The 23353-nt window shown below is 57.7% G+C and overlaps 2 protein-coding genes and 1 long non-coding RNA gene across 3 annotated transcripts in view; 1 reads left to right on the top strand and 2 right to left on the bottom strand.

Annotated features, from left to right (window-relative positions):
* The window catches only part of KIF17 (kinesin family member 17), a 39664-nt gene extending 34205 nt beyond the window's left edge, over window positions 1-5459 (bottom strand). The window contains exon 1 of the mRNA XM_077775820.1: window positions 5226-5459. Coding sequence (XP_077631946.1) covers window positions 5226-5456 — 231 coding nt within the window. The 5' untranslated portion in view covers window positions 5457-5459. The remainder of the gene's footprint in view (window positions 1-5225) is intronic.
* Window positions 5460-7309: 1850 nt separating this feature from the next.
* SH2D5 (SH2 domain containing 5) lies at window positions 7310-18576 on the bottom strand. The gene is made up of 10 exons (XM_077775697.1): window positions 18548-18576; window positions 14316-14444; window positions 13886-13969; window positions 13372-13446; window positions 12261-12407; window positions 10741-10989; window positions 10400-10574; window positions 9965-10073; window positions 9336-9495; window positions 7310-8639 (listed from the first exon to the last, which is right to left on the bottom strand). The coding sequence occupies exons 2-10, from the start codon at window positions 14400-14402 to the stop codon at window positions 8436-8438; spliced, it is 1290 nt and encodes a 429-aa protein (XP_077631823.1). The 5' UTR covers window positions 14403-14444; window positions 18548-18576; the 3' UTR covers window positions 7310-8435.
* A 242-nt stretch (window positions 18577-18818) lies between these two features.
* On the top strand, window positions 18819-19445 carry LOC144241064 (uncharacterized). The gene is made up of 2 exons (XR_013337960.1): window positions 18819-19118; window positions 19256-19445. It is a non-coding gene; the product is annotated as an uncharacterized LOC144241064 (long non-coding RNA).
* The last annotated feature ends 3908 nt before the right edge of the window (window positions 19446-23353 follow it).

Raw genomic sequence — 23353 nt, 5'->3', positions numbered from 1 at the left:
ATTCCAGGCTGAGGGGGCGCAGGGAGGTCAGAGGCTGAGAGCAGGTGGAGCTGGGCGAGGGGGAGGGGAGAAAGGAAGCAAAGCGGTGGCAACCCTGAAACGTTTTCACTCATCTGCTCAATCTACTCAATCCGCAGGCGCTCCGGCTGCGGACACAGCAGTGAACGAGGCGGAACCCCAGTCCCTGCCCTCACGGAGCTCACGAGGGCACCGATTCTAGAACTCAGCATGGGGCAGAACGAGAACGGGCATCCGGCCTGGCATCTGGGCCCAGTGACACCGCAAGGACCCATCTTGTGGGCCAACGTGGGGCTCGGGATCCCGGGGGACTGCTGGGGAAGGAGCCCGGAAGTCACGACTCACAGCTTCTGCACACAGGGCCCGGCCCCTTGCGGTGGGGGAGAGGCGGTGGCAGAGCCATCACCCGGCCAGGAGCCACCACTGGGGACACATGCAGGGTCACCATGGTGCAGGGCCCAGAGCATCAGTGTCCCCCAAACCCAGGGAAAATATTCTATACAAAAACATCTATCATTTCGCTGTCCGGTAGAGTAGCCACCAGCCACACTAGCAACGGGCCCGGTGCGACCAAGGAACTGAATTTATTTTATTTTAGTTAATTTACCTTTAACTGACGCAGTATAAAATATTTCCCCATTACACAGAACTTTATCTTTTGTCCCATTTCATTTGAACTGTTGATACTTTAGCGTCTGCAACATGTTACAATGTAAGACACTCTAAGACACTCGTCTGGTTTCAAAGTCTGATTTCAAAGACTTAGCGGGAAGGAAGAATGTAAACTGTTTCTCACTGATGTCGCACAATGACAACATGTATCAGTATGTTTCCTTGAAATCATGCCCTGGATATTCTAGGTTAAATAAAAATCTATTATTAAAACTAATTTCATTACTTTCTTTTCACTTTTTATTTTTATTTTTTTATTTTGAGAGAGAGAGTGAGCAAGCGCACAAGCTTGAGCAGAGGAGGGGCAGAGCGACTGGGAGAGAGAATCCCAAGCAGGCTCCATGCCCAGCGCGGAGCCTGCCGTGGGTCTCGATCCCACGACTCTGGGACCATGACGTGAACCAATATCAAGAGTCAGATCCTCAACCGACTGAACTACGAGGCGCATCTTCTTTTACTTTAAATGTGGCTACTGGAAAATTTAAATTATGTATGTGGCTCACATTATCCGTGTATTGGATATCGCTGCTCTAGAGTGCTGTCCAATGTGGGGGCCCCTCGCCACATGAGTTATTTCAATTTAACTTGACTTTAAACAAAATTCCATTCCTCAGTAGCACTAGCGTCATTTCAAGTGCTTTTGCCACATATGGCCAGTGGTACCTACTTGGACAGCCTAGATACAGAATATTTCCACCATTGCAGAAAATTCGACAGAACAGTACAGTTCTGGAGTGAAGTAGAAAACAATTTTGGGGGCATCTGGGTGGCTCAGTTGGCTAAGTGTCAGACTTCGGCTCAAGTCATGATCTCATTGTCCTCAGGTTCGAGCCCCATGTCAGGCTCTGTGCTCACAGCTCAGAGCCTGGAGCCTGTTTGGGATTCTGTGTCTCCCTCTCTCTCTGCCCCTCCCTGGTTTGCACTCTGTCTCTCTCTTTCTTTCAAAAATAAATAAAATTTTTTTAAGTTAAAAAAAAACCATTTTAACATGCATTTTTAAGGCAAAACATAAAATTTCAAAAAGGTTTCACCCATCAAGGGATACCTCCAGATCCACAAGGGACGGGCTTGCACGGCGAAATGGTCCCAAATGTTGGCTGCTCTGTCCTTCTACCCAGGGTTTTGCATGTCACCCTGTTTTATTCCTTTAAAAAAATTTTTTTTAATGTTTTTTATTTCTGAGAGAGAGAGAGCATGAGCAGGGCAGGGTCAGAGAGAGAGGGAGACACAGAATCTGAAGCAGGCTCCAGGCTCTGAGCTGTTAGCACAGAGCCCGATGTGGGGCTCGAACCCACGAACTGTGAGATCATGACCTCAGCCGAAGTCAAACGCTTAAGCAACTGAGCCACCCAGGCGCCCCCACCCTGTTCTATTCCTTACAGGCCGACTCTCAGGAAACCAACTGCTAACTAACTCTCTTTTTCACCTGCTCATACCCTCAGCAAGAATTCCCACGAAACTGCATTACAGGTTGGATGTGCTAAGTATTTTTCCTACGTCACATTAAACATAGAACTATTGCAACTGAAATAAAAAAACATCTGTCCTAAGTCGCCTCCTGTTCCCCTTCTGCCCCCTTCCCAAGCACCCAGCTGAATGTCCCACCGAGTGACCGAATCCTTTGGCTTCTACTATACTGACATCTGGCCGANGAAGCCCAGGTGCCTGGGCTGCGGGGGTGGGGGTGGGGTGGGGGGAAGGGCGGCTCATCAGAGGTGACTCAAAGGCCACGGGTGTGAAGTGGGAGGAAGGGGCGGATGGCAAAGCCTCTGGCTGGGAAAGAGCCCAGAGACCAGGCAGCAGGCAGGTGTGGAGGGGAGCAGATCCGGCGAGAATGTGCTAAGGGGGCAGAAGGGTGGGTCTGGGGTGGACAGCGCCCAAGGGGGCCAAAGAGGCCCAGAGAAGATCAGGAATAGGGACTGGATTTAAGGGCTGGAGACGCAGGAAAGAAAAGGGCAGGAAGGTTGTGCAACAGGACACAGAGGCGAGGGCCTGGGCAGGAGGGCCGGGGGCAGGGACGGGGGAGGGGCGGCAGGAGCCCTGGATCTGGCCCTGACCCCCGGGGCACCAGCACACAGCCCCTAGTGGTGCGGTGCTCCCGGCTCAGAGCCACCTGAGCTGTGCTTTGCCTCTGCTGTGCATGCTGCTCATTTAATGGGAGGCAGCAAAAGGGAGCACGGGGACCAGGTACTGTGCCTGGTATCAAAACCGCCCCACGGGGCACCTGGGTGGCCCAGAATGTTAAGCGTCCCACTCCTGATCTGGGCTCAGGTCACGATCGCAGTTTGTGAGATCTCACAGATCTCAAGCCCTGAGTTAGGCTCTGAGTTGACAGGGCGGAACCTGTTTGGGATTCTCTCTCTCCCTCTCTCTCTCTCTGCCTATCCCCTGTACTCTCTCTCTCTCTCAAAATAAAGAAATAAACTAATAAAAAACCCACCCTCATTCTGTGATACTCTCAGCCTCGGTTTCCTCACCAGGAATGAGGACGCCAGCTCTCCACGCATCCAGAATCTTGTGAAAATCAAATGCTGGGCTCCACCTGGAAGGCCCTTGCCTGACCTACTCTTCTCATCCTTCAAGGTCTCAATTTAAATCTCACCACTTCCAGGGATCCCTCCCAGCTTTCCCCTCCTTTCCTATGCCCTCTCAGCCCAGGTTCTCTATGTTGCCCAAATCCTCCAGGCTTCTCCTCCCACTCATCTCCTTGGACGGTAGCTATTAGCTTAGCTGCTCCTCCCCCTGACCGTGGCCTCACTGAGGGCAGAGCCAGGTCTTCTTTAGGGCCGCGCTCCCCGAGCAAGCGAAGGATGGGCCTGGCCTGGAGATGTTGTCTGCCAGCTGACTGGATGATTGAATGAAAAAGAATGTATGTGGTGCTGGGTCTGAAGCTCTGTGTGATGTCCACAGGCAGGTTCTGGAAGAGAATCCCAAGTCCTGGTGGAACTCAGGACGACAGGGAGAGCGACAGGAGAGATCTGATCGAGCCACTGTGTCCTTAGTGTCCCCCACTCCAGGCTGGGGCTTCCTGGGGACCCTGACAAGGGGGGCTTCCCCAGGGGATGACTTCCAAGATGAGGCAGGGACCCATGAGCAAGGCCAAGGAGGACTCAATCTGGGAATCCTCAGATCTCTGCGGGGCCAATCCTGGACAAGGGAACGGGGGTGGTGGTGTGGCCTCAGGGACAGAGCCAGGGCAGGTGGCTGAAGGTGGTCCTCTAGGAGCCAAGCAGCGAAGGGGGAAGGGGGCTGCTTTGGGAAGAGTGAGCTCCTGCCACTGGGTGGTCATCCAGGGACCCAATGGGGAGGTGGGGCGGACCAGACAACCCCTCAGCTCCCTTCTGGGCTGGGAGTGCAGGACGGCAGGGCAACCAGGCCATCCCCAGAGTCTGGGACCACAACCTGGCCGGAGCTGCCCTCAGTCCCCCGGGGGAATCGCCTCCATCCGGCCCTGGCCACTGGGGAGTTCTGGGCTTCAGAACACTTGGTCCTTGTCAAGGGCTTAGACTGAGCCTTCGCAGAAGAGGCAGGGCCGCCTGGAGGTGCCCTGGAGGGTGCTGACTGCCGTGCCAGTGGAAACAAAAAAGGGTCATAAAATGCGTATTGGAAACGCTGGGTTCAGTAAGTCAAGCCAGTTTCTTTGCTGCAAGACTCCCCAGAGCCTCAGGGGCCGTAACGCGCTTGTGCAGCTTCACTAAGAGGGGGACTGTGCGCGGCATTTCCCAAACTTTTCCTTTTTTTGTGGGACGATCTGTGACATCTCACTTAACTAGTGACCCGCTGAGCAGTGAACAGGTGGGGAGGTGCTGGTAGCGAGGAAGAGCCCTCGTCCGGAAGGCGGGGGCAGAGCTGCCGCCACACCTCTGCTAGAAACCCACGGTGGGAGCCTGGCGAGGTTTCCCTCCTCTGGGCCTCAGTCTCCCCATTTCCCAAATGCACGAGCCACCTCGTGTGAGGGCTCTGGAAAGCAAAAGCCCTTTTAAGGGTGACAAAGTGTGTTGGAGAAGATGGCAGGTTAGACCAAAGGTAAAGGGGTTCCATTCCTCCAAGACTAAGGCAGAAGGGGGGAAGCAGAGGTCTTTCCCCATCCCCATCCCCACCCGCACCCCCGCAGGCTTGACCTGACCCAGGGAGGAAGACAGGGGACTGTGAACCCCGAGGGGAGGAAGCAGAGGCCATGGCCTGGGAGGCGGCGGCGGCGGCGGCGGCGGCTGGGGGCAGCGGCTAGAGCGCTTAGAGAAGCCCTCAGAGGATGGTGGAGGGCTGGGGGTAGAGGGTCTTGGGGGCTGGAGTTCTTGAGGGCCGGGGCCTGGGCGGGGTGGACGTGAGGACCAGCTTTGGCGCTGCGGACGGTGGAGACCCGGACGTGGGCGCTGGCGGTGGCTCCCAGCCGTGTCCTGCCTACACAAAAGACTTCAGCCCAACCCAGCGGTGTCCGCCCACGCTGCTCCGGACGGGGGTCCCGCTCAGGCCCCCTGGGGTGGCCCCCAGCTCTGCCCGCCGGTCCTCGGAGGCGGCCTCCCGGGCGCCCTCACCTCCACCAGCGGGTAGGCGATCTCGTTGTAGATCTGCTCGGTGAAGTGGTCCATGTGGTAGGCGCCGTCGAAGGTGAACTGCTTGGGGGGCTCGTCGGCGGCGCCCGGGTTCTGGATGAAGCACTGGCCGCGCGCGGAGTCCACCGTCACCACGGGCTGGCAGTTCAGCTCCCGCTCCCGCTGATTCATGGGGCGGCAGCGCACCACCACCTTCACCGACTCGGAGGCCATGGCGCCGCGGCGGGNTCGCGGTTGCCGGGCAACACCGTGGCGTCACAGCCGCGGGCTCCCGGCGAGCCCGAGCGTTCTCCGCGCCCCGCTGCAGGAGCGTCTCCTAGCTGGGGGCGGGTCCGGGCGGCCCGCTTTGCTGGAGCGTCTGCCCCCACCTTACCAGAGCTTCACGTCCGCTCTCTTCTCTGCTCCCCACCGCCCGATTCAGAGAGGTTAAGCAACTGGCCCGAAGTTGCCCAGCTAGGCCAAGGAGGCCAGGCTTGACTCCGCCTCCGGAGAAATACAGGAGGCGGGGCCTCATTCGCGGGCTAGGGGTCCACTAAGAAGGGGGACAAGGACCTTGCGGCCTTTTAATCCACATCCCTCTACTGACTCAGGAGAGGGCCGGCCACCCAGAGCCCGTTACGGCCTCCGACAGAGCAAAGCTTCCTTCTAATGCTTCCCTAGTTTTTCTACGACCCAGGTTAAAAACGCAAAAACGGGGCGCCTGGGTGGCTCAGTCCGCTGAGCATGGGACTTCGGCTCAGGCCATGATCTCGGGGTTGATGAGTTCGAGCCTGGGCGTTGGGCTCTATGCTGACAGCTCAGAGCCCGGAGCCTGCTTTGGGTTTTGTGTCTCCCTCTTTCTCTGCCCCTAACCTATTTTGCACTCTCTCACAAATTAACATTTAAAAAATATTAAAAACATACACACACACAAAACCAAACCATTTTTGAGAGACAGAGTCTTTTGGCTGAAGAGGTTGCCAGTTGCCAGGACCATATCCTTCCCTCCTCCCCCCCACCCCCCTTCAGTACACGTCCCCGGAGCCAGAATAGCAGCTGTCATTTTCCTGTGGGAAATACCCACTGAAGGTTTTAACTGGTGACATGATTTGAATAAATCCCACCTGCCCTATTCCTTCAGGACGTGCTGAGCCCCCAGACTCCCCAGGACGGGATCTCTGGTTCACCATTCAGCACCAGCTGAAGGTATGGTTGGCAAACGAAGACAGGCAAACTGGACAAAGACCTTGCCTTTCAAAGGAAAAGTTTGTACCAGACAATCCGAAGAAATGCATTTTATTTGTTTCAAGTGCACACGGTAAGGAGAGCTGGCTACCCAGGTGGTGCTGGTTGGAGCAAAGAGACAGCTGATTTATGATCAAGACACTGAAGCGTCTGCACACATGGGTCAAGAAACTTGCTCTGTTTATACCACGTGATGAATGCTGTGTGAAGATGTTAAAGTGCTTTGAGAACATTCCTGACACCTTGTCCACATGGATGATTTGTGCAACCAAACCCATCTCTCGTAGAGCGAGGCTCTGGCCTAAGCCTGGGCCAGTCACCAGGTCTTCTTCAACAGGTGTCTCTGGTGCTGCAAGCCTGAACACCATCTCAGCAAATCCCTTTCCTTAACAGCGAAATGGGAGACCACGCCTCCCGCTAGAGACCAAGGACCGTGGGTTCTGGTGGAAATGGCCGTATAACGAGTCCCACTCACATTCCATATGAAATCGGTGCTGTGGTACCAGGGAAAAGAACCCCCAAAGGACAGCTTCCTCCCATCCCTTTTCTCCCTTTTGACAAGACCGTGTCCGGGGCAGGAGGCTGTAAGCTGGGAACACCAGGCCTGACTTTCTGAGGGTCCTCCTGTTTCCCTCTTCCGTCAGGGCCGCCCTCTCCCTTCCAGGAGTCAGAAATCTGTCATTTTCAAGGCACTGAACAGTCACATCCCACTCCCGGATGGGGGAGATGGCAGCCCCCACATTCGTGACTAAGCCTCTGCCTCACGAATAGAGAAATTCAGCCGAAGTGAACTTGCTCCCTAAATAATTCGGTATTCATGTCTGTCTGTCAAGCTNCTTTGGATGGCTCTACTGTGACCCAGTCCCAGCGGGCTTAGGCTGGTGAGGTAGCCCCTGACAACCCGAGCCAGCCAACGCCATGTTATGGGAAGTGGACCCAAATCAGGTGGCTTCCCAGGCACTGCCCAGGCCCAGACAGGCCTGTAGGAGTTGTTGAATAGAGCCCCGGTCACCCCCGTACACCTGGGGCTCACTGCTGGCCCCTGCCAGTCAAATGGACAAAGGAAATGAGCCAGCATGTGTATGTGTATGGGGGGGGTCTTTGTCGTTCTCAGGTTGTTAGGGAGGGGTGAGATGGGGGAACCCCCCCCAGAAGTCAGGAATCACAACCCTGTGGTTCTGAGTGGAGACCAACCAGCCTTTCTAAGCAACACAGAGATTCTTTGCCCTGTGTGCTGGTTCACGTCCCTTGTGGGGACGGCTACGCATGGGCCTGGGGGGCAAGGCTCTTCATCTGTCTTGCCTTTCTACGCCCTCTTAACCCTCAGTCCTCAGAACTCAAGGAAAGATTCCCTCAACCTCGTATGATGTGAGAAACGGGGCATGCTCCCTCTGGCAGCCTGGGTGTAGCTCAGCCCAGCCGCCATGCCCACTAGCTCCTCCAAGTCCCGTTTCTCTCATGGGCAGCGTGGCTTGCCCCCGGGTCTTTGCCCACAGTGAGGACTCACTCCTGCCTCCCCAGACACCTCTCCCTCACACGGCTGCCAACCTCAATCAGGCGCGCTCGGGAGACTCCCAGTCGGGGCCCCAAGGCCCGGCCTCCTCAGGAGAGGGGCATGTCCCGTGTGAACAAACCTTCCTGTCCATCTCAGGGAGCTCCCCTCCTAGGAGTAAAGTGAAACCTAGAGATAAGCATCCAAAGTCACCTAGCAAGTTAAGGGAAGCCTGGAGCTCTACCCGCCCCTCTTGCAGTCTCGGCAGCCACGTCCTGCCCTGCGAGAAGCCACGGGCAATCCCCAGTGCCAGGGCTCCCCACCCCCACCACAGGCAGTGACGTGATGGAAGACTGGTCCAAGGGGCAGAGTGACTGGATGGAACTGGTGACCAGCGAGGCGGCAGAGGGCAGGGTGGCCCGCTGAGACCCAGGAGCCAGGGTGAGGGGGGGCCAGTGGGGAGGGGCACAGGCCTCCTAGCCCAGGCCCTGCAGCTCTGCCTCGGACTTGGCATGGCCAAGGGGCCGCAGTGTGCGGGGGGGCCTGCCCTGGGACCCCCGGTCCTGCTCCTCGTAGCCAGGGTTCAGGCGGCCCAGGTGGAGGGAGCAGAAGAAGCTTCGCCCCGGCCCAGCGTGGTGCTCCACCAGGGCCTCCAGGCTGGCGAACTCGGCGGACAGGTGCTAGGGAGGAAAGGGCTGAAGCTGCAGCTCCCTCTCCCTATGGCTCTGCTCTGGATGCCAACCACCCCTTCACAGGGGATCCTGCCCCACCCCAGAAGGGAGGAAATTCAAGCTCAGAGAGGTCACTGTCCCGCTCACGGCAGAGCCAGACATCGTCTCCTCTCTTTTTGTCTTGCCAGCCTGGCCAGGACTGAGCCGTTCAGCTTGTGATGAGGGGGCACATCCAGTTCCCGGACACCTGTGGTCAGGTCAAGATTCCGGGCCTAGAATCCCCAAGGCTGGGTGAACTTAGACCAGCCCCTGCCCTCTCTGAGTCAGCTTCCAGCTCAGCTAAAAAAAAAAAAAAAAGGGGTAGGGTGTGGGAAAGCCAATTTTAAAAGCCAGGATTCCTACAGAAGTGGGAGGCATCACCTGGGCCCAAGACTTTCCTGGAGGTCTCCTCCAAAAGACCACTCCGGAGAGAGGGGCCTGAGGGCGGGGCCAGGAGAGAGAGGTGGGGCCAAGTGGGCCAGGCCAGTGGGGGCCGGGCCAGCAGGGCAGGATGGAGCGTTAAGTAAGGGGTGTGGCCAGAGAGAACTGCCAATGGGAGACCGTGATGAGATGAGGGGGCTGGAGGGCGGGCCCTTCACGGCTAGGGAGGGAGGGGCCTGAGGGCCAGGGGCGGGGCCACGGCGGAGCGGGCCGCTGAGCACTCACCTCCACGCAGTAGCGGCCCACGTGGTTCCGGAAGACCTGGTGGGGCACCACACCGCACTGCGTCCGCACCGACAGGCACCACTGGCCACTGGCGCCCGGCTCGGGCCACAGCAGGAAGGCCCCAAGCACGTCTCTCCGCAGCAGGGCCAGGGCACTGGGCCTGGGAGAGCAGCAGGGAGAGGCTGAAGGCGGGAGTCCTGGCCTCAGGTCGCTCCCCTTGGCAATGGCGTAACTGGAAAATGTGCCTGACCCAGAGTAGGCCCTCCACCAAAGGAAGCTTTTAGACTTCCTTCCTAAGAGGCTTCTAAGGGGGTCCCTAACTGCTGACGGCTTCAAGGCCCAATCGGGAGAGTTTTGAAGAGCTGATGGTTAGGCAGCTGCTGCCCTGTGACAGGCCAGGTGCTGAGAGCTCGACCTGAGCTGCCCCATTTGATCCTCTCCACAGACCTGCGATGAAGGTCCTATTATTATTCCCACTTTACATTTGAGAAATTTGAGGCCCAGTAGAGTCTCTGGCCTGAGGCCACCAAGGTCAGGATGGCTCTGCTATCTACAGAAATGTGCACATGTCACGGCCCTGGGGGAGCCCACAATCCACTGGACATCCGGCCAGGCCAGGCCCCTCCTACCTGGAGATGCCAGCAAAGGCCCAGATGTTCTCCGTCAGACTGCCCTCGCTCTCCACCAGACACGAGGGACCACCGGGCCCCCGGGGCCACGCTTCCCACGCAGCAGGAACTATGGAGACCACCCAGGGGTCAGAGGGAGAGGGCCGAGCCCAGACCGTCACCCCACCACTACAGACCCCACCCCCCATGCTTGTCTCCTCACCAAGACGCCCCCAGCAAAGACACACCTGCACAGGGCACACCCCCCTCACGCCTACTCACCAGCTGAAGCACACCCACAGCTGTACAAACCACCTATGCAAGCCCCCTGGCCTGCAGACCCACAAGCATACCCACGTGGATATGCACATAGCCACACTCAGGCCCAGCCTCTCTGACTGACGGTCAGGCCCGCGCCCCTGCTACCCTAGGGCAGGCGAGCTCTTTGCAACTCACAGGCCTCCCAGGCGGACAGCTGCAGCTGAGTCTCGTAGGTGCAGCCGCGGTAAGCCCCGGAGCGGATCACCTTGCTGCGAATGGCCTTCTTGCGCACCAGCGTGGGCGAGCAGTAGGGATTCCCCAGGCGGGCATGGCGGGTGCCCCCACGGCCTTCTGACTCTGGCAGCTCCTTCTAGGGCACCAAGAGGGGCCCACAATGGGCAGGGAGACTCAGGCCTGGCCAGGTCAGGTCGGGCAAAGCCCCCTCCCACTCACATGCAGGACTCCCCTCCTATGACCCCCGAGCCCTCGCCCAGGACCCTGTCCACTGCCCGCTCCCTGGCTGGGCTGCCGCATACCCCACTGCCCACAGGTGCCTCTGCGGGCAGCCGCCGGAGGGAGACCAGGGCATGAACACTCTGTGAAAGCTGATCACGGCTGAAGGGTTCCCGTACTAGGCCAGGGGGGCCCCCAGGGCTGGACGGTGGCTTCAGGGACATGTCCCCTGCCGACGCCAGGCAGGGCTCAGGCTGTGCCCGCTCCTCAGGGTGCTGCAAGAGGTAAGCGAGCTGGAAGGAGCGGCAGAGCAGCAGGTGCAAGATCTGGACCTAGGGAAGGGGAGGGAGTTGGCTCACTTGGGGCACGTTTCCTGGGGAACCCGTCAGGCATCAAGCCACTCACCATCAGTGCATGTAACAGCCCCTTGACTTGGGATCCTCTTCCGCCTTCTTCCTGGGAAAACTCCTACCTATCCCTCAAAACTTCACCACCATGCAGTCCCCCGCTACCAGCTTCCTTTATTCATTTAACAAAAACTGGGCACCTGCCTTGTTCCAGACATTGTGCCTGGAGCTGGGAATACCTAAGCTAAAAGCACCCCTACCCCTACGTACCTGCTGTGTCAGTGCCCTCTTAGAGCAGTGGCGAAGGGCCCAGGCCCTCCAGTCACACAACCTGGGGTCCAATCCTGACTCTGTCATTTAGGGGCTGCTGTGTGACTCTGGGCAGAGCCTGGCACCCCTGTGCCTCAGTGTCCTCATCTCCACTTCCCTGTGCTCCTTTAGTGAAATGGAGCACAGAAGGCCCCCAGCGTGGGCCCACCGCTCTGGGGCCTGTACATTCTACCCACCACACGCGTCTTCTAGCCCCAACATACTGGAGCCGTGAGCTCCGGAAGATCAAGAGCAGTGTCTCAGCCACCTGTCATTCCAGCAGCCAAGCACACAGCTTGGGATACAGGGGTGGCGGCAAATGGTTGCTGGATGGACCCAAGCCCAGCCTCTGCTTGCCAAACACCTGGCAGCCAAGGCTGTGTTGTTCATGGTCGTCACACTGGCTTTGACCTCCAGGGTCTATCCACTCACCCTCTAGTCTAAGGGGCAGAGCACTAGAGTGGTTCACGACCTCCTGGCCCCACTTCTGCTCTCACAGAATTCCACTGTCCACCATCGGGGACAGACCACTGCTACAGTGTGGCTCATGTCACAAGACCTCAGAAGGGAAGAGTGGCCTAGAGGACTCAGGGTAGGCTTCACGGACACACGGACTAGCCTTGAAGGGCAAGCTGGAATTTGCCAGGAGCAGAAGGGAATCCCGGGCAGAGAGAACAGCGTGAGCAAAGGCCTGGCAAGGGTGTGTATCCACTTTCTGAGCACATGTCCTGATCCCTACTTCCAGGCCCCGGGAAAGCGGAGGCCATGGACTTGCTTTTGTGGAGTCCCCAGCGGGCAGAGCCACAGAAGGAGCAGGTGTGACAAGGAGCGCCTGCTGGGAGGGGGCCAGGCCGGCGTGGCTCCGTCCTCCAAGGCCTTGGTTCCCAGAGGCTGTGCTGATGCGCAGCTCGCGCCCCACCCCAGCCTCAGCCCCGGGCCCCCGATACCTCTCCAGGCTGGTTGCCCACAAAGAGGTGGCAGAAGAGTTTGCTGGCTGGGCTCTGGGGGTTTCGGGCCATGAAGGCAAACTGGCATTCGGCTGGGCACCAGGTAGAGTAGAGGATGCGCCTCAGAGCATGAGCCATCAGGAGCACCTGGGGTGGGGCGGGGCAGGGGGTGGCCTCCATCAGTCCCACCGCCCTGGGCGCCACGCACCTGCCGGCCGGCCCCAGGGGCCTCCTCTCCAGCCTGTTCGCCCAGCTTAGGGCCCACCCCGCTCCCGGCGGAGGAGCTCCTCCCCCCTCCCAGGCCTGCCCAAACCCTGCTTCACAGGGGAACCCTCGTCCTTCACATGGCCTCTGGGCTCGGCCCCTTGCTCTCCGCTGCCAACCTGCTGCTTGGGATCGTCACTGGGACTGAGGGGCGAAGAGTTCAGGGCCTGCAGGGCCACGGAGAAAGACAGTGGCAGCAGGCCAGGGGGTTGCACGCCTGCGGCTCCCACGCCTGGTCTTTGGAGTCGGCTGACCAAGGTCTGGGTCCCAGCTCTGTCCCACTCTGTGTGCCGTGGGCACGTAAGGACGGCCCTCTGAGCCCCTGAGACAACTGTTAAGGGGGACAGTACCCCTCTCTGACGGGGCTGTGGGGGAGGGTCAGTGAGACCTCCTGCACGTGGCACGGGACCTGGCCCCGGGGTTCCTGCGATGCTGGGACACGTCTGGGACACAATCTGCACCATAGTCCTAGGAGAGTGGCCTGGGGGTCGTGGGGTACGAGGTTGGCGTTCAACACACGCTGGCTTGCACCAGGAGGAGCGGCTCCTGCCCCGCCTCCAGCCTGAGTCCGGCCACGGCCCACAGGCCAACCCTGGGCGGGTCTCCAGCGAGGCCCGGGGACCTGCAAAAAGCTGGGGCTGACGGTCCTGACGCTCCGGCCAGGAGTGAATCCCCGGACATCCTGGAGGGCTTGCCAGAGGGCAGGGCCCTGGGAGAGAAGATGTTCAAAGGCCCAGAGCAGGCTGGGGCGGCGGGAGGCTCCGCGTGGCGCAGGGCCCGGTGCGTTCTGAGGGAGTAGGACACCTTGTCCTGCCCAGTCCTCAGCTGCACCCACACGGGCTCCTACCTCACCCTCCCCGCTGTAGATCTTGAGGCCCTGAAGGCTGAATTTCAGGATGACGGCCCGGCGTCGGGGACAGTCCTAGGCGGGAGAGAGTTGGACGGGGCAGGCATTACCTCCCAGGCCCCACCCCGCCCCGCCTCAGTACCAGTCACCACATCCGGTCAGCCAACCCCGCCCCAGCTGCGAAGGGACTGAGTGTGGATGGCTCCCGCCGCACCACACCCCCAGCAGGGCCAGAGCCGTGTTATGACCATTCCCCACAGGTCCCATCTATGGCTTCCACCCACGGGACACAGGTCACGACTGCTGGAGGGAAGGGGTCCCCTGGCATAAGGGACACAGCTATGGGTGCCTGGGTGTGGCCCTCACTGGGTCCACTTCTCAGAATGGCCTTGGTGTGGTCCCTCCCTGGGCCTCACTTGCTCCGTGTCCGTGACCAGGGGGCTGGACTGGACGGTCTCGGGGCCATTCCGTGGCTGTGATGGCCGCAAGGGACGTGCCCTCCCCGGCGCCCTACCTTCAGTGCCCACAGCTGCTGTTGAACCAGCCACACGCTCTCCTGGGTGTCCAGATCGTCCACGGAGAAGGAGCCCACGTACTGCTTGGGGGTGCGGTGAGGACGGGAGGGAGGCAAGGCAGGTCCATGGCTCCTGATCCCATCCGCCAAATCCCCCCCTCCCCCGACACACTCTGCCCTGTGGGGGGAGCTGTGGACAGTGACCAAGCACCGAAGCACCGTGCTCGGGCCTCGGAGGCTCTGCCGCTTCCCAGCAGGTGGCTTTGCCCGAGCCACTTTGACGCCCCATCTCACCTGTGCGCGCACACATTCTGGAGCCCGGGTAAGGGAGGGAAGACACAGGAAGGGCTCCTCCCCACTCCCCAGGCATCTGTCATCCCTCAGTCACCACCACCACAGTGCCCCCCACCGCGGGGGCGGCCCCACCCACCTGGGCGAACTTGGTGATGCACCTGGGCCGGTGAGGGGCGGGGCCGCAGTCAGAGGCTCTCCGGCCCCCTGCCCCGGCCCTCTGCATGGCCCCCAGGGTCCCCAGCTTGGAGCTCCACAGGACAGGAGGCTGCAAAGGGCAGGGGAGAGGGACGGTTCCCACGTACTGGAGCCACACTGCTCCCCTCAGAGGCCAGTGAGCTCCTTCATCTCCCAAATCCTTCCGAGCGCTTGCTGTGTGCCAGGCAGTGTCCCGGGCACTGGGGACACAGGGAACACACAGCCCAGAACAACATGACAGCCTCCCTCCTGTCCTTGGGGAGCCCACATTCTCGTGTGGAAGAAAGTGAACTAATCAATCAGTAAGAAAAGGAACTTGCTAGGGGCGGCTGAGTGGCTCGGTGGGTTGAGCATCTATCTGCCTCTTGGTTTGGGCCCAGGTCATAATCTCATGGTTTGTGGGTTTGAGCCCCAAGTTGAGCTCTGCGCTGACCTCATGGAGCCTGCATGGAATTCTCTCTCTCTCCCTCTCTTTCTGTCCCTCACCCACTCATGAATGTGCCCATGTTCTCTCTAATAAACTTTAAAAGAGTTAAAAAAAAAAAAAAGATATGCCACACATTAGACCATGATGAAGCAGAGAGAAGGCTATGAAATGCCGGTTAGGGGCCGACTGCAGCTAGGAAGGCCTCACTGAGAAGTGAGCTTGGGAGAAAGAGCTGAAGGTAGGGGTGAGGCAGTCCACACCCTGGGTCAAACACCGACACCTCTGTGCGCTGGGCTGGGCCTGCCCCGGGGTGGAAGTAGGCTCGAGGGTCCTGTAACCAGCCTGTAGTGCCAGGAGCAGGGGGACAGACTGGGAAGGCACCAGAAGAGAGGAGGGGTAAGACAGCTTCCGGAACAGTGGGCAGTCACAGGATGGGAAGACCTTATCAGAAGAGTGGGCCAGAGCCGGGCCAGCATCAGCCTTGAATGTCACACCAAGGGAATTTAGGCTGTGCCCTGTGGGCGGTGGGGAGCCACAGCAGTTGCAAGCCAGGAGCTCTGTCACCTGTGGGAGTGACCCATGAGCTGGAGGGCCGGAGCTGCCGAGGCCGGGCACGGGCTGNCCCGCAAACCAGTCTAGGGCTTGGTCTTTCCTGGGGCCCCTCTCCCAGACCCACGAGTGGAGGAGAGAAGGAACCCTCCCCTACTTAGACTGTCCTCGAGGACCCGGAGAGTGCCCACGTCCCTCGTGAGAGCTCACCACCACCGCTGGAGCACAGGGAGCGTGAGGTCCAGGCATCTTGAGAAAGAATGGCTGACTGCCTCTGCCCGGGTCCCCAGTGACTCGCTGCCTTAGTTTTCTTAGTTTTCGCTGGGGCCCACTTAGACCCCCCACCTCCATCCTCCATCCCGCCTGGCTCTGTCTCGCCAGACTGCACTTAGGATCAGAGAGACGTGTGTCCAGATGCTGTGTGAGTCTGGGCAAGCTGCTCCACCTCTCTGAGCCTCCGTTTCCTCCTCCCCAAACCTGGCATAACGTGAGGAGGGAAGCGCTGAATGGAGGAGCAGGCGCCCGGCATGACGCCATCTGGGCGTGGAGCGACACTCGACAGGTACAGAGGATGGGGGACCCTGAAGCCTGCTGTTTGGGAGGGAGCTCAGGAAGACAGCGAGGTCTGACCACTCCCCGGGCCCTGCTGACGCCGGAAGACTGGAAGCCCTCCCAGGCTAGGAGAGCAAGGCAGAAGGAGAGGCCTGCCTGGGAGCAATGATTCCTCCAGGAGAAAGCAGGCGGCATCAGGAGGCCCGCCGGAAATGGGTGTGTCCCCTTTACACTTTTCCCACCTTCGGGCGGGTGCTTAGAAATCGACACTCCCAGCGCTAGAGTCCGGGAAGGGCCCCTACCTCCTCCAGCTCAGACCTTCAGCCCCAGGCTCAGTGAGGGTAGGGGCAGCAGCGGCCTTCCAGCACGTTCCGCGAGCAACCCGCTGCCGTACTTTCTGTGAGGGGCCGGCACCAGAAGAGCCCGAAGTAAAAGCTGCGCGGTCCCCTCGATGCCTTTGTGTTCCTACTCCTCCTGGGCCCTCGTCCCTCCTGCTTTTCTGGTCTCACATCTGCTTTGTGATCCTGACTGTTCTTCGGACATCACGTCAATTAACTAGCACCCATTTTATGTTGAAACACACTAAATTAGATGCGTAACTGGCACAAGAGCAAGTGGCTGCCAGTCCAGGTATGAAGTTGGGGCTTCCAGTGACCTCGCCGTTTGCCTTCACGATCACATCAGGGGCTGGGATGCCCTGGACCCGCAGGCACAGGCCAAAAACCAAATGGGGCAAAAGGGAGAGAAGAGGAGATGAAGGGCAGCCAGTGGAAGTGGGAACGGAGGTGAGACGACAACGGATGGGAGGAGGGATGGGAGGAGGGGGAGACAAGGAGCACATTTCCCATCCTCCCTGTGCTGACACAGCCCCTCAGACGAGAAGGGTGTGAGGCAGCAAAGAGCCACATGGGTCCCCAGGCACACTCACATTCGCTCCCACACAAGCCGAGACAGCTGCGCCGGGGCTGCGAGCCGCCTCCTCCCTCCAGACCCAGGGCGGCAGCTTGCCTGGGGCCACTCCACTGTCCGGACGGTGCAGGTGGGTAGGCCCCACCACCTACCATCTCCTGACACCCCCCCCCCCACATGCCCCAGGAAACTGGAAGTTTGTCTCTTCCTCTCCCTCCCTCCCAAACCTCCCTCCCAGTGCATTTCAGCCCCAAGCCTGGACTGGGGGCTTCGAGAGACCACTGAGGGCCCCAGGCTCACCCTAACCCCGGGAAACAGACCTGCTTACTCATTCTGGGCACAAACACCCACTTATCGCTCTGGAGCACAACTGTTTTTCCAAGGTTTTACACAGGAGACTGGCTAGACTAGCACCTTCTAAGGGGACACCTTTCTAAGGCTGGGAATCTTCTCTTGCTCCCCTGGGGCTTTCCAGGGGGCCCTGGTTAGAGACAGGGCACTAGATGGCTGCCCCGAGGGGCAAGGCAGAAGCCCTCTACTGCACCGCACTATAGCTGAGTTGAGTCATGGCGGGGCCCACCTTTACAGCCTCCTGGGAGACCGCTCAGCCTGGAGTCTGGGCTTAGCAAAGGGCAGTTCAGAGAGGTGAAGCCACTTGTCAAAGGTCACACAGCAGAAGTGGGAGGTGGGGGGAAGGAAATCCAGGTCTCTGTGGGCTCTTCCCCTGGGCCATGGCAGTGTCCTCACACCCCCCTCCCAAGTAAGCAAGGGGTCCACGTTGGGGTTTGGTGAGTCCCAGTCTATCCAGCTGCCCGGAGCACCTCAGGTGCTGGGGGCTGATCGTGAGCAGCCAAACTAGCTGCTTTCTCCTCTGACAGCCTCTCTGCCCAGATGGTCCGGGGCTGCCAGAGCCCGTCTGGCCACCTGCCGCACCTCCACCACTTCTGGCTCAGTTGCACAGAAGAGCCTCTCTCTTTTTGCCACCAACACACTCCTTTTGCCACCCTCACCTGCCCTTGGCCTCCAGGTGGGAGGGGACTGGACCAAGCGGCCAGAGGTCAAGATCAACGTCACAGATCTTGATGTCCACAAGGCTGGTATGACCGTGGGCAAGTCACTTAACCTCTCAGCCTCCATTTCCTCAACTGTAAACTGGGGATAATAATAGCAGCTGTCTTCTGGGTTGTTTAATTGTTCCTTCTGAAAATATTTCAACCGCCAGCTACGGGCCAGGTAGAAAACAGTCCCAGCCCTTGGGGAACACCCAAGCTGGGTCGGGGTGAGGGTACTAGATACCAACCTTTCAGGGGACCTAAGTGATCTGGAGAAAAAGAGAGTAGGGTGGGGAGGATATGAGGTGTGGGTGTTGGGGGGGTGCTATTTCATATGGGGTGGTCGAGGATGGCGCTCCAAGCAGACGACATTGAGCGGAAAGTGCTGTTTTCGGGATTAAGTGAGGCCGAAGGCACGCAGGGGGCCAGCGCCGGGGAGGCACAGAGCGCTGCCCGACGCGGGTCATCATTCCCGCTCTTATGTGCTTCCTGCGGATTGAGGCCAGGGCTTGGGGCTGACCGTCCCCGGCCCGGGGCAGAGAAACTCCGCGCACCGACCGAGGGGCGAGCGAGGCAGGACGCTGGCGGAGGAACGACGGCGGTGACGGCAGAGGTGGCGGTGATGNGCCCCCCGCCCCCCCCGACCCTCCAGCCCCAGCCCCTGCCCGGCTCCCCTGCACTCACTCAACGCGGCCTCCGCGTCTCGAGTCCCGTCGCCGCTGCTCCGCGCCGCACCCCCCGCGCGTCCTGCGCGTCTCCGACGCCCGCCTCGCGGCGCCCCCCACGTGGCCGCGGGAACCAGCACCCCGAATCACCTGGCGGCGGCGCCCGGCCCTCGCTCACCAATCGGCGCCCGCGGAGCGGCTCCGATCAAGCGCGCCGCCCAATCAGCGACCGCGAGGGGCCCTCGCACCGCCCCTGCCAGCTCGCGCCCCGGCGCTCCGCCTTAAAGGGCCTGAGGGGTCATCTCTGCCCACCGCGGGGCCCCTCTACCCCGGCTGGCGGTCCCCTTTTTGAAGAGACCTTTCCCTTCTGCTCCCTAGCTAGCTCCTCCTCCTTCAAGCGGCGACTTCAGCAGCTCCTCCTCCGGGAAGCCTTCCCAGACCACCAGTGACTCCTCTAACCTCTGGAGAGCCCTCGCAACGCTTGCTGCTCACCCCATTCCTCTTGCTAGAGTGCGAGCGGCACCGGTCTGGAGGGGCTTCCATCCCCGGTGCGCAGGCAGAGCCTGGTTCGTTCAGTGATTGTGGTCTAGGTGAGTGAGTGAATGCGCCGAGGACCGGGTCTCCGCAGCAATCGGGCTAGCCTCACCTTTCCTCCCCTCGCTCTCAGATGGTAGAGGGTATCGCGTATTCTCTTCCTCATCCTTTTCCCGCCGGGCTCTTATCCTAGGAGGATCCATTGAGTCTACTCAGTTCGGCGTGAACGCTGGTCACTGCACAGGGGCCGTGACCCCGTCCTTCGGGTGAGCAAATCCAGCCAGCGTGTCAGCTACTGCTTTGAACTGGAAAGCACTTTTGTTCCCATCAGGCCAGGCACCTTGTAGGTGCCAAAAAATAAATTGCAAACCCAGTTCAGCCCAGACTTTGGTGTATGAGAAACGTGAATTTCACCGCAGAGAGGAAACACCAGACGTCGGCCATGCGCCACTCTTCAGTAAAAAGGGATGGGGCTCAGGTCCAGTGGGAGAGCAAAGGCTGCACCCCAGGAAGTGAGCACCCTGACAGAGGTGGGCGAGGCAGAGAAATAAAGCCTGGGGCTGAGAGCCTCAGGTGAGTGTGGGGAGGAGGCTGGTTTGAGCCACACCTCTGTGCTGGGCATTCCCTTTGTCTGCCCAGAGCATCTGCATGCCCTTCCAGAGGCAGCATTGGGGCATATTGGTGAGGGGCTTGGCCCCAGCTTCGGGCACGTCTTATTAGATGTGGGACTTTGGGCAAACACCTTAATCACTGTAATCCCGAGTGCCTCATCTGTGAGTGTTACTAACACCTGACGCATAGTGACGTGAGGATTCCAGGGAATTTCCTGGGCAAAGTGCTTGGCACAGTTCCTGACCCACAGTGACTGAAACACTCAATACTTAATACTAGCTGGTGTCAGACAAAAGATAAAGGGCTAATTCTTACTAGCTTTCTTTAAAAAAGAAACATGTAAATTTTAAATAGAGGGCTTACCAATTATTAGATTCGCAGTCCTACTTTGACTTTTCAGAGAAAACAACACAAGCCACAGTTGCATTAACTAATGGCTCTAACAAGTTTCGGATGCATGCAATTAGCTCCGAGGCACACGCTTTTTAAAACAGTGACGGGAATTTGTTTCAGGTCAAAATGAAAAGACCAAGAAATTAAATTCAGATGGTGAAATAGGTAAATCAGAGAATTCTGCTTTCTAAACTTTTCTCAGGATAAGGGGACAGAGGGTCAAGGTCTCAGCGGCAGGCACTGTGCTAGGTCCCAGAGATGCTGAGATTCACAACAAAACAGAACCTGGAAAGATAATGTGTGAAATACATATGTGACATTGGCTCTTGACCACCAAAGATCCCCTTTTTATTGGTCTTTACCCTCAGGAATACAATGTTTTTGTTTTTTTTTTAATTTATTTTTAAAATGTTTTATTTTTGAGAAAGACCGTGTGAACCCGAGAAGGGCAGAGAGACAGGGAGACACAATCCAAAGCGGCCTCCAGGCTCTGAGCTGTCAGCACAGAGCCGGAGGTGGGGCTCGAACTCACGAACCACAAACGATGAGATCATGACCTGAGTGAAAGTCTTGGATGCTTAGCTCACTGAGCAACTCAGGTGCCCCAAGAATACAATGTTTCAAAACCAAATGCATTTATACATATGAAGTTCATTCCTTCATTTCTATTTATGTATCAAAGTAATGTAACTGCTCACCTGAGCTCTTCTCCCAGGTTACCAAGTTCAGTTGATCTAATTCCAAGAAAAGCACAGAAAGTCCAAGCTTCTGCTATGCATGCCGCCTTACTAAGGGTCTGTTAGATATAAAAGCTGAGGTTTGGATCAAAAGAAACCAACTTCAGTGGATGTCAGCCATCTCCTGGGTAGGCTAACCTAGTTCCGTGCCGGACAGCGGCGCACAACGGTCATCACCGCATCATTATCCGCCCCAGGTACCTCCACTTACGCTCATGACAGCACAGCTCCCGGGAGCCAACAGGGTAGAAGAACTTCATCCATTGGCTTAATGACTCACTTTTGCAGGAAGCCCGAAGGAGTCATTTCTATGAAGCAGAAGAAGAGATGACAGACACACACGCCTAACAAAGGCAAGCTAGGGTGCTGGGTTCATGATCCCTGAACATGTTAGGGCACACATGGCTATTTCCTGATGAGTCAATGGTCGTTACTAAACTCCAGCCGTGAGCTTGCTATTGCAATCTTCCCTTTTCTCTAAAGTCTCAGAATCTGGTACTGGACTTGCCAGCTAATGAATGTGAGTGGGAAGTAACATCACATCATTTCAGATCTGATCGCCAAGCCCGTGAGCTGGCAGCAGGCCTCGGCGCACCGTCTCCTCCACATCTGGTTTCCACAGCACAAGCTCCCGGGCACCCCTGCCCCTCCCTTTTTTGAGCGTTCTGTGTCTCAGAATAAATAAACTTTATATATATAAAAAGAGGAGGAAATGTAGACACAGACGCAGAGCAAGGACAAAGTGAAGACACAGCCATCCATAAGCCAAGGAGAGAGAGGACTGGAACAGATCTTCCCTTGGCTCTCAGAAAGAACTAGCCCTGTGGACACCTTGATCTTGAACTTCTAGACTACAGAATTGAGACAAACTGCTGCTTAAGCCACCTGGTCTGGTCTGTGCTACTTTGTTAGAGCAGCCCAAGCACACGTCCTACGGTGATTAAAATTCCCCTCCACCCATTCAGAAAGTGGACCGCAACACCCCAGGGCCAGATTCCTCTTCCCGTGTCTTCTGGTTTGGCAAAGCGTGGAGATTCTAGGATCAGAGAAATGGTACCACTTTTCCAGGTGGGAACCAGAGGGTTAAGCGACGTGTCGTTGCACCGTTAGCTCCAAATGGGACGCAGCCTGTGGGCGCCCGTCTTAGGGTCCCAGGTAGGGCAGCGCTTCTGCTATTGGAGGAGAGTGAATGGGCCCTGCCCTGAGGATCCCCCCGAGCAGCCCACATAGTGCTGCCGCCGCCTCTTTATTTCTAGGGATCTAGTTTTATCTTATTAACTGTTGTGGGCTTTGCACTCCCGTCTGTTTCAATCTTACCATTAACATAATGACCCCACGGCCACCAACACAGTGGAATAAAATGGGTGCCCTCAAAACAGGCATTTTCTCTTACTGCTCCCTGTTACCCTATTTGAGTAGCAGGGGAATGAGGAATGGATCCTCGTACTTTCCCAACTGAAAGGTGTAGGTCGGAAGAGGACCCCTCTCCACAAACACTTGTTAGAGACTTTGTTGCCAGGGACAGATAAAATAAAGAAAACTGGGGGCACCTGGCTGGCTCAGTAGCAGCAGTGCGCCACTGTCGATCGCAGGGTCATGAGTTCACGCCCCGTGCTGGAGGTAGAGATTACTTACTTAAACTTAAAAAAAAACAAAAACAAAAACAAAAACAAAAACACATGCAGCAGGCAGTTTTCTTTGTAGCCTTTCTTCACCCACAGCCAGCTCTGGCCCAAGTGGCAGCTGATGGCTGCCTAGACCTCTGGTGGATTTAAACACCTTGATTTTACACATGAGGAAACCAAAGCTCAGGGAGGTGAAGGGCCTTGGCCAAGGCCCCACAGCTAGTACGTGATGCAGCCTCCAAGGACCACAGCTACAGATGTTAGGATACTGACCCGAGGGATGCACCCTAGCCAGGGGACCATCTCAGTTTGGAACTGATGAAAATTTCCTGTTTTATATACTATCCCGGCAGATTTAAGCTACACAGACAGGCAGTGTAAGGGATTTAGGTCTGATGTAAAGAAGAATTTCATCAGGGCAGAAATTCTTCAACAGTAACATGGGTGAGCAACTCTCTGGGTTTTAGGGAAGAGAAGCTGTTGGTACTGGGGGTGAAGCAGCCCAGGATAGCAGGGGGGCCAGATGACTAAGGTCTCTCCCAGAATGAGGAGGAGAGCGAGCGAGGAGTACTAATATTCCAGCTCATAATGTCAAAGTTCTGATAGAAGCTGTAGCTCCTGGAGGAAAAGCTCTCACAGGCATCAGTATCCTGCGAACTGAACGAACTTGCCTGTAGTAAGGAAACCGCGAGGAAACCGGAAGTAGCCCAAGGCTAGGATGTGCGAATGACCAGGCACTCGCACAGTACCCAGATCCTGACTTAGGTCAGCCGAGACAACATTCCTACTGGTTGGGTGACACAGATCCAAGATCGGACTGTGATGGTTCTTACCGAACCTGTTAAAACAAAAGCCACAGTGACTCCGAGAAGCAAACGTGACAGTTTCATCTCATTTCCAAATCCTCTCCACTCTCAAGCCCTT

This window comes from Crocuta crocuta, unplaced genomic scaffold (genome assembly GCF_008692635.1).
Source record: "Crocuta crocuta isolate KB4526 unplaced genomic scaffold, BGI_CrCroc_1.0 scaffold127, whole genome shotgun sequence".
NCBI classification, from domain to species: domain Eukaryota; kingdom Metazoa; phylum Chordata; class Mammalia; order Carnivora; family Hyaenidae; genus Crocuta; species Crocuta crocuta.
This window is presented reverse-complemented; position numbering and strand designations above follow the sequence as displayed.

Excerpts from the sequence above, each read along its gene's own strand:
- SH2D5 (XM_077775697.1), bottom strand. The coding sequence starts at position 14,402 with ATGCAGAGGGCCGGGGCAGGGGGCCGGAGAGCCTCTGACTGCGGCCCC. Across the intron at positions 13,447-13,885 it reads AGCAGCTGTGGGCACTGAAG|GACTGTCCCCGACGCCGGGC; the intron begins GTAGGGCGCCGG and ends TCTCCCGCCTAG. Across the intron at positions 8,640-9,335 it reads TGGGCCGCTACTGCGTGGAG|CACCTGTCCGCCGAGTTCGC; the intron begins GTGAGTGCTCAG and ends TTTCCTCCCTAG.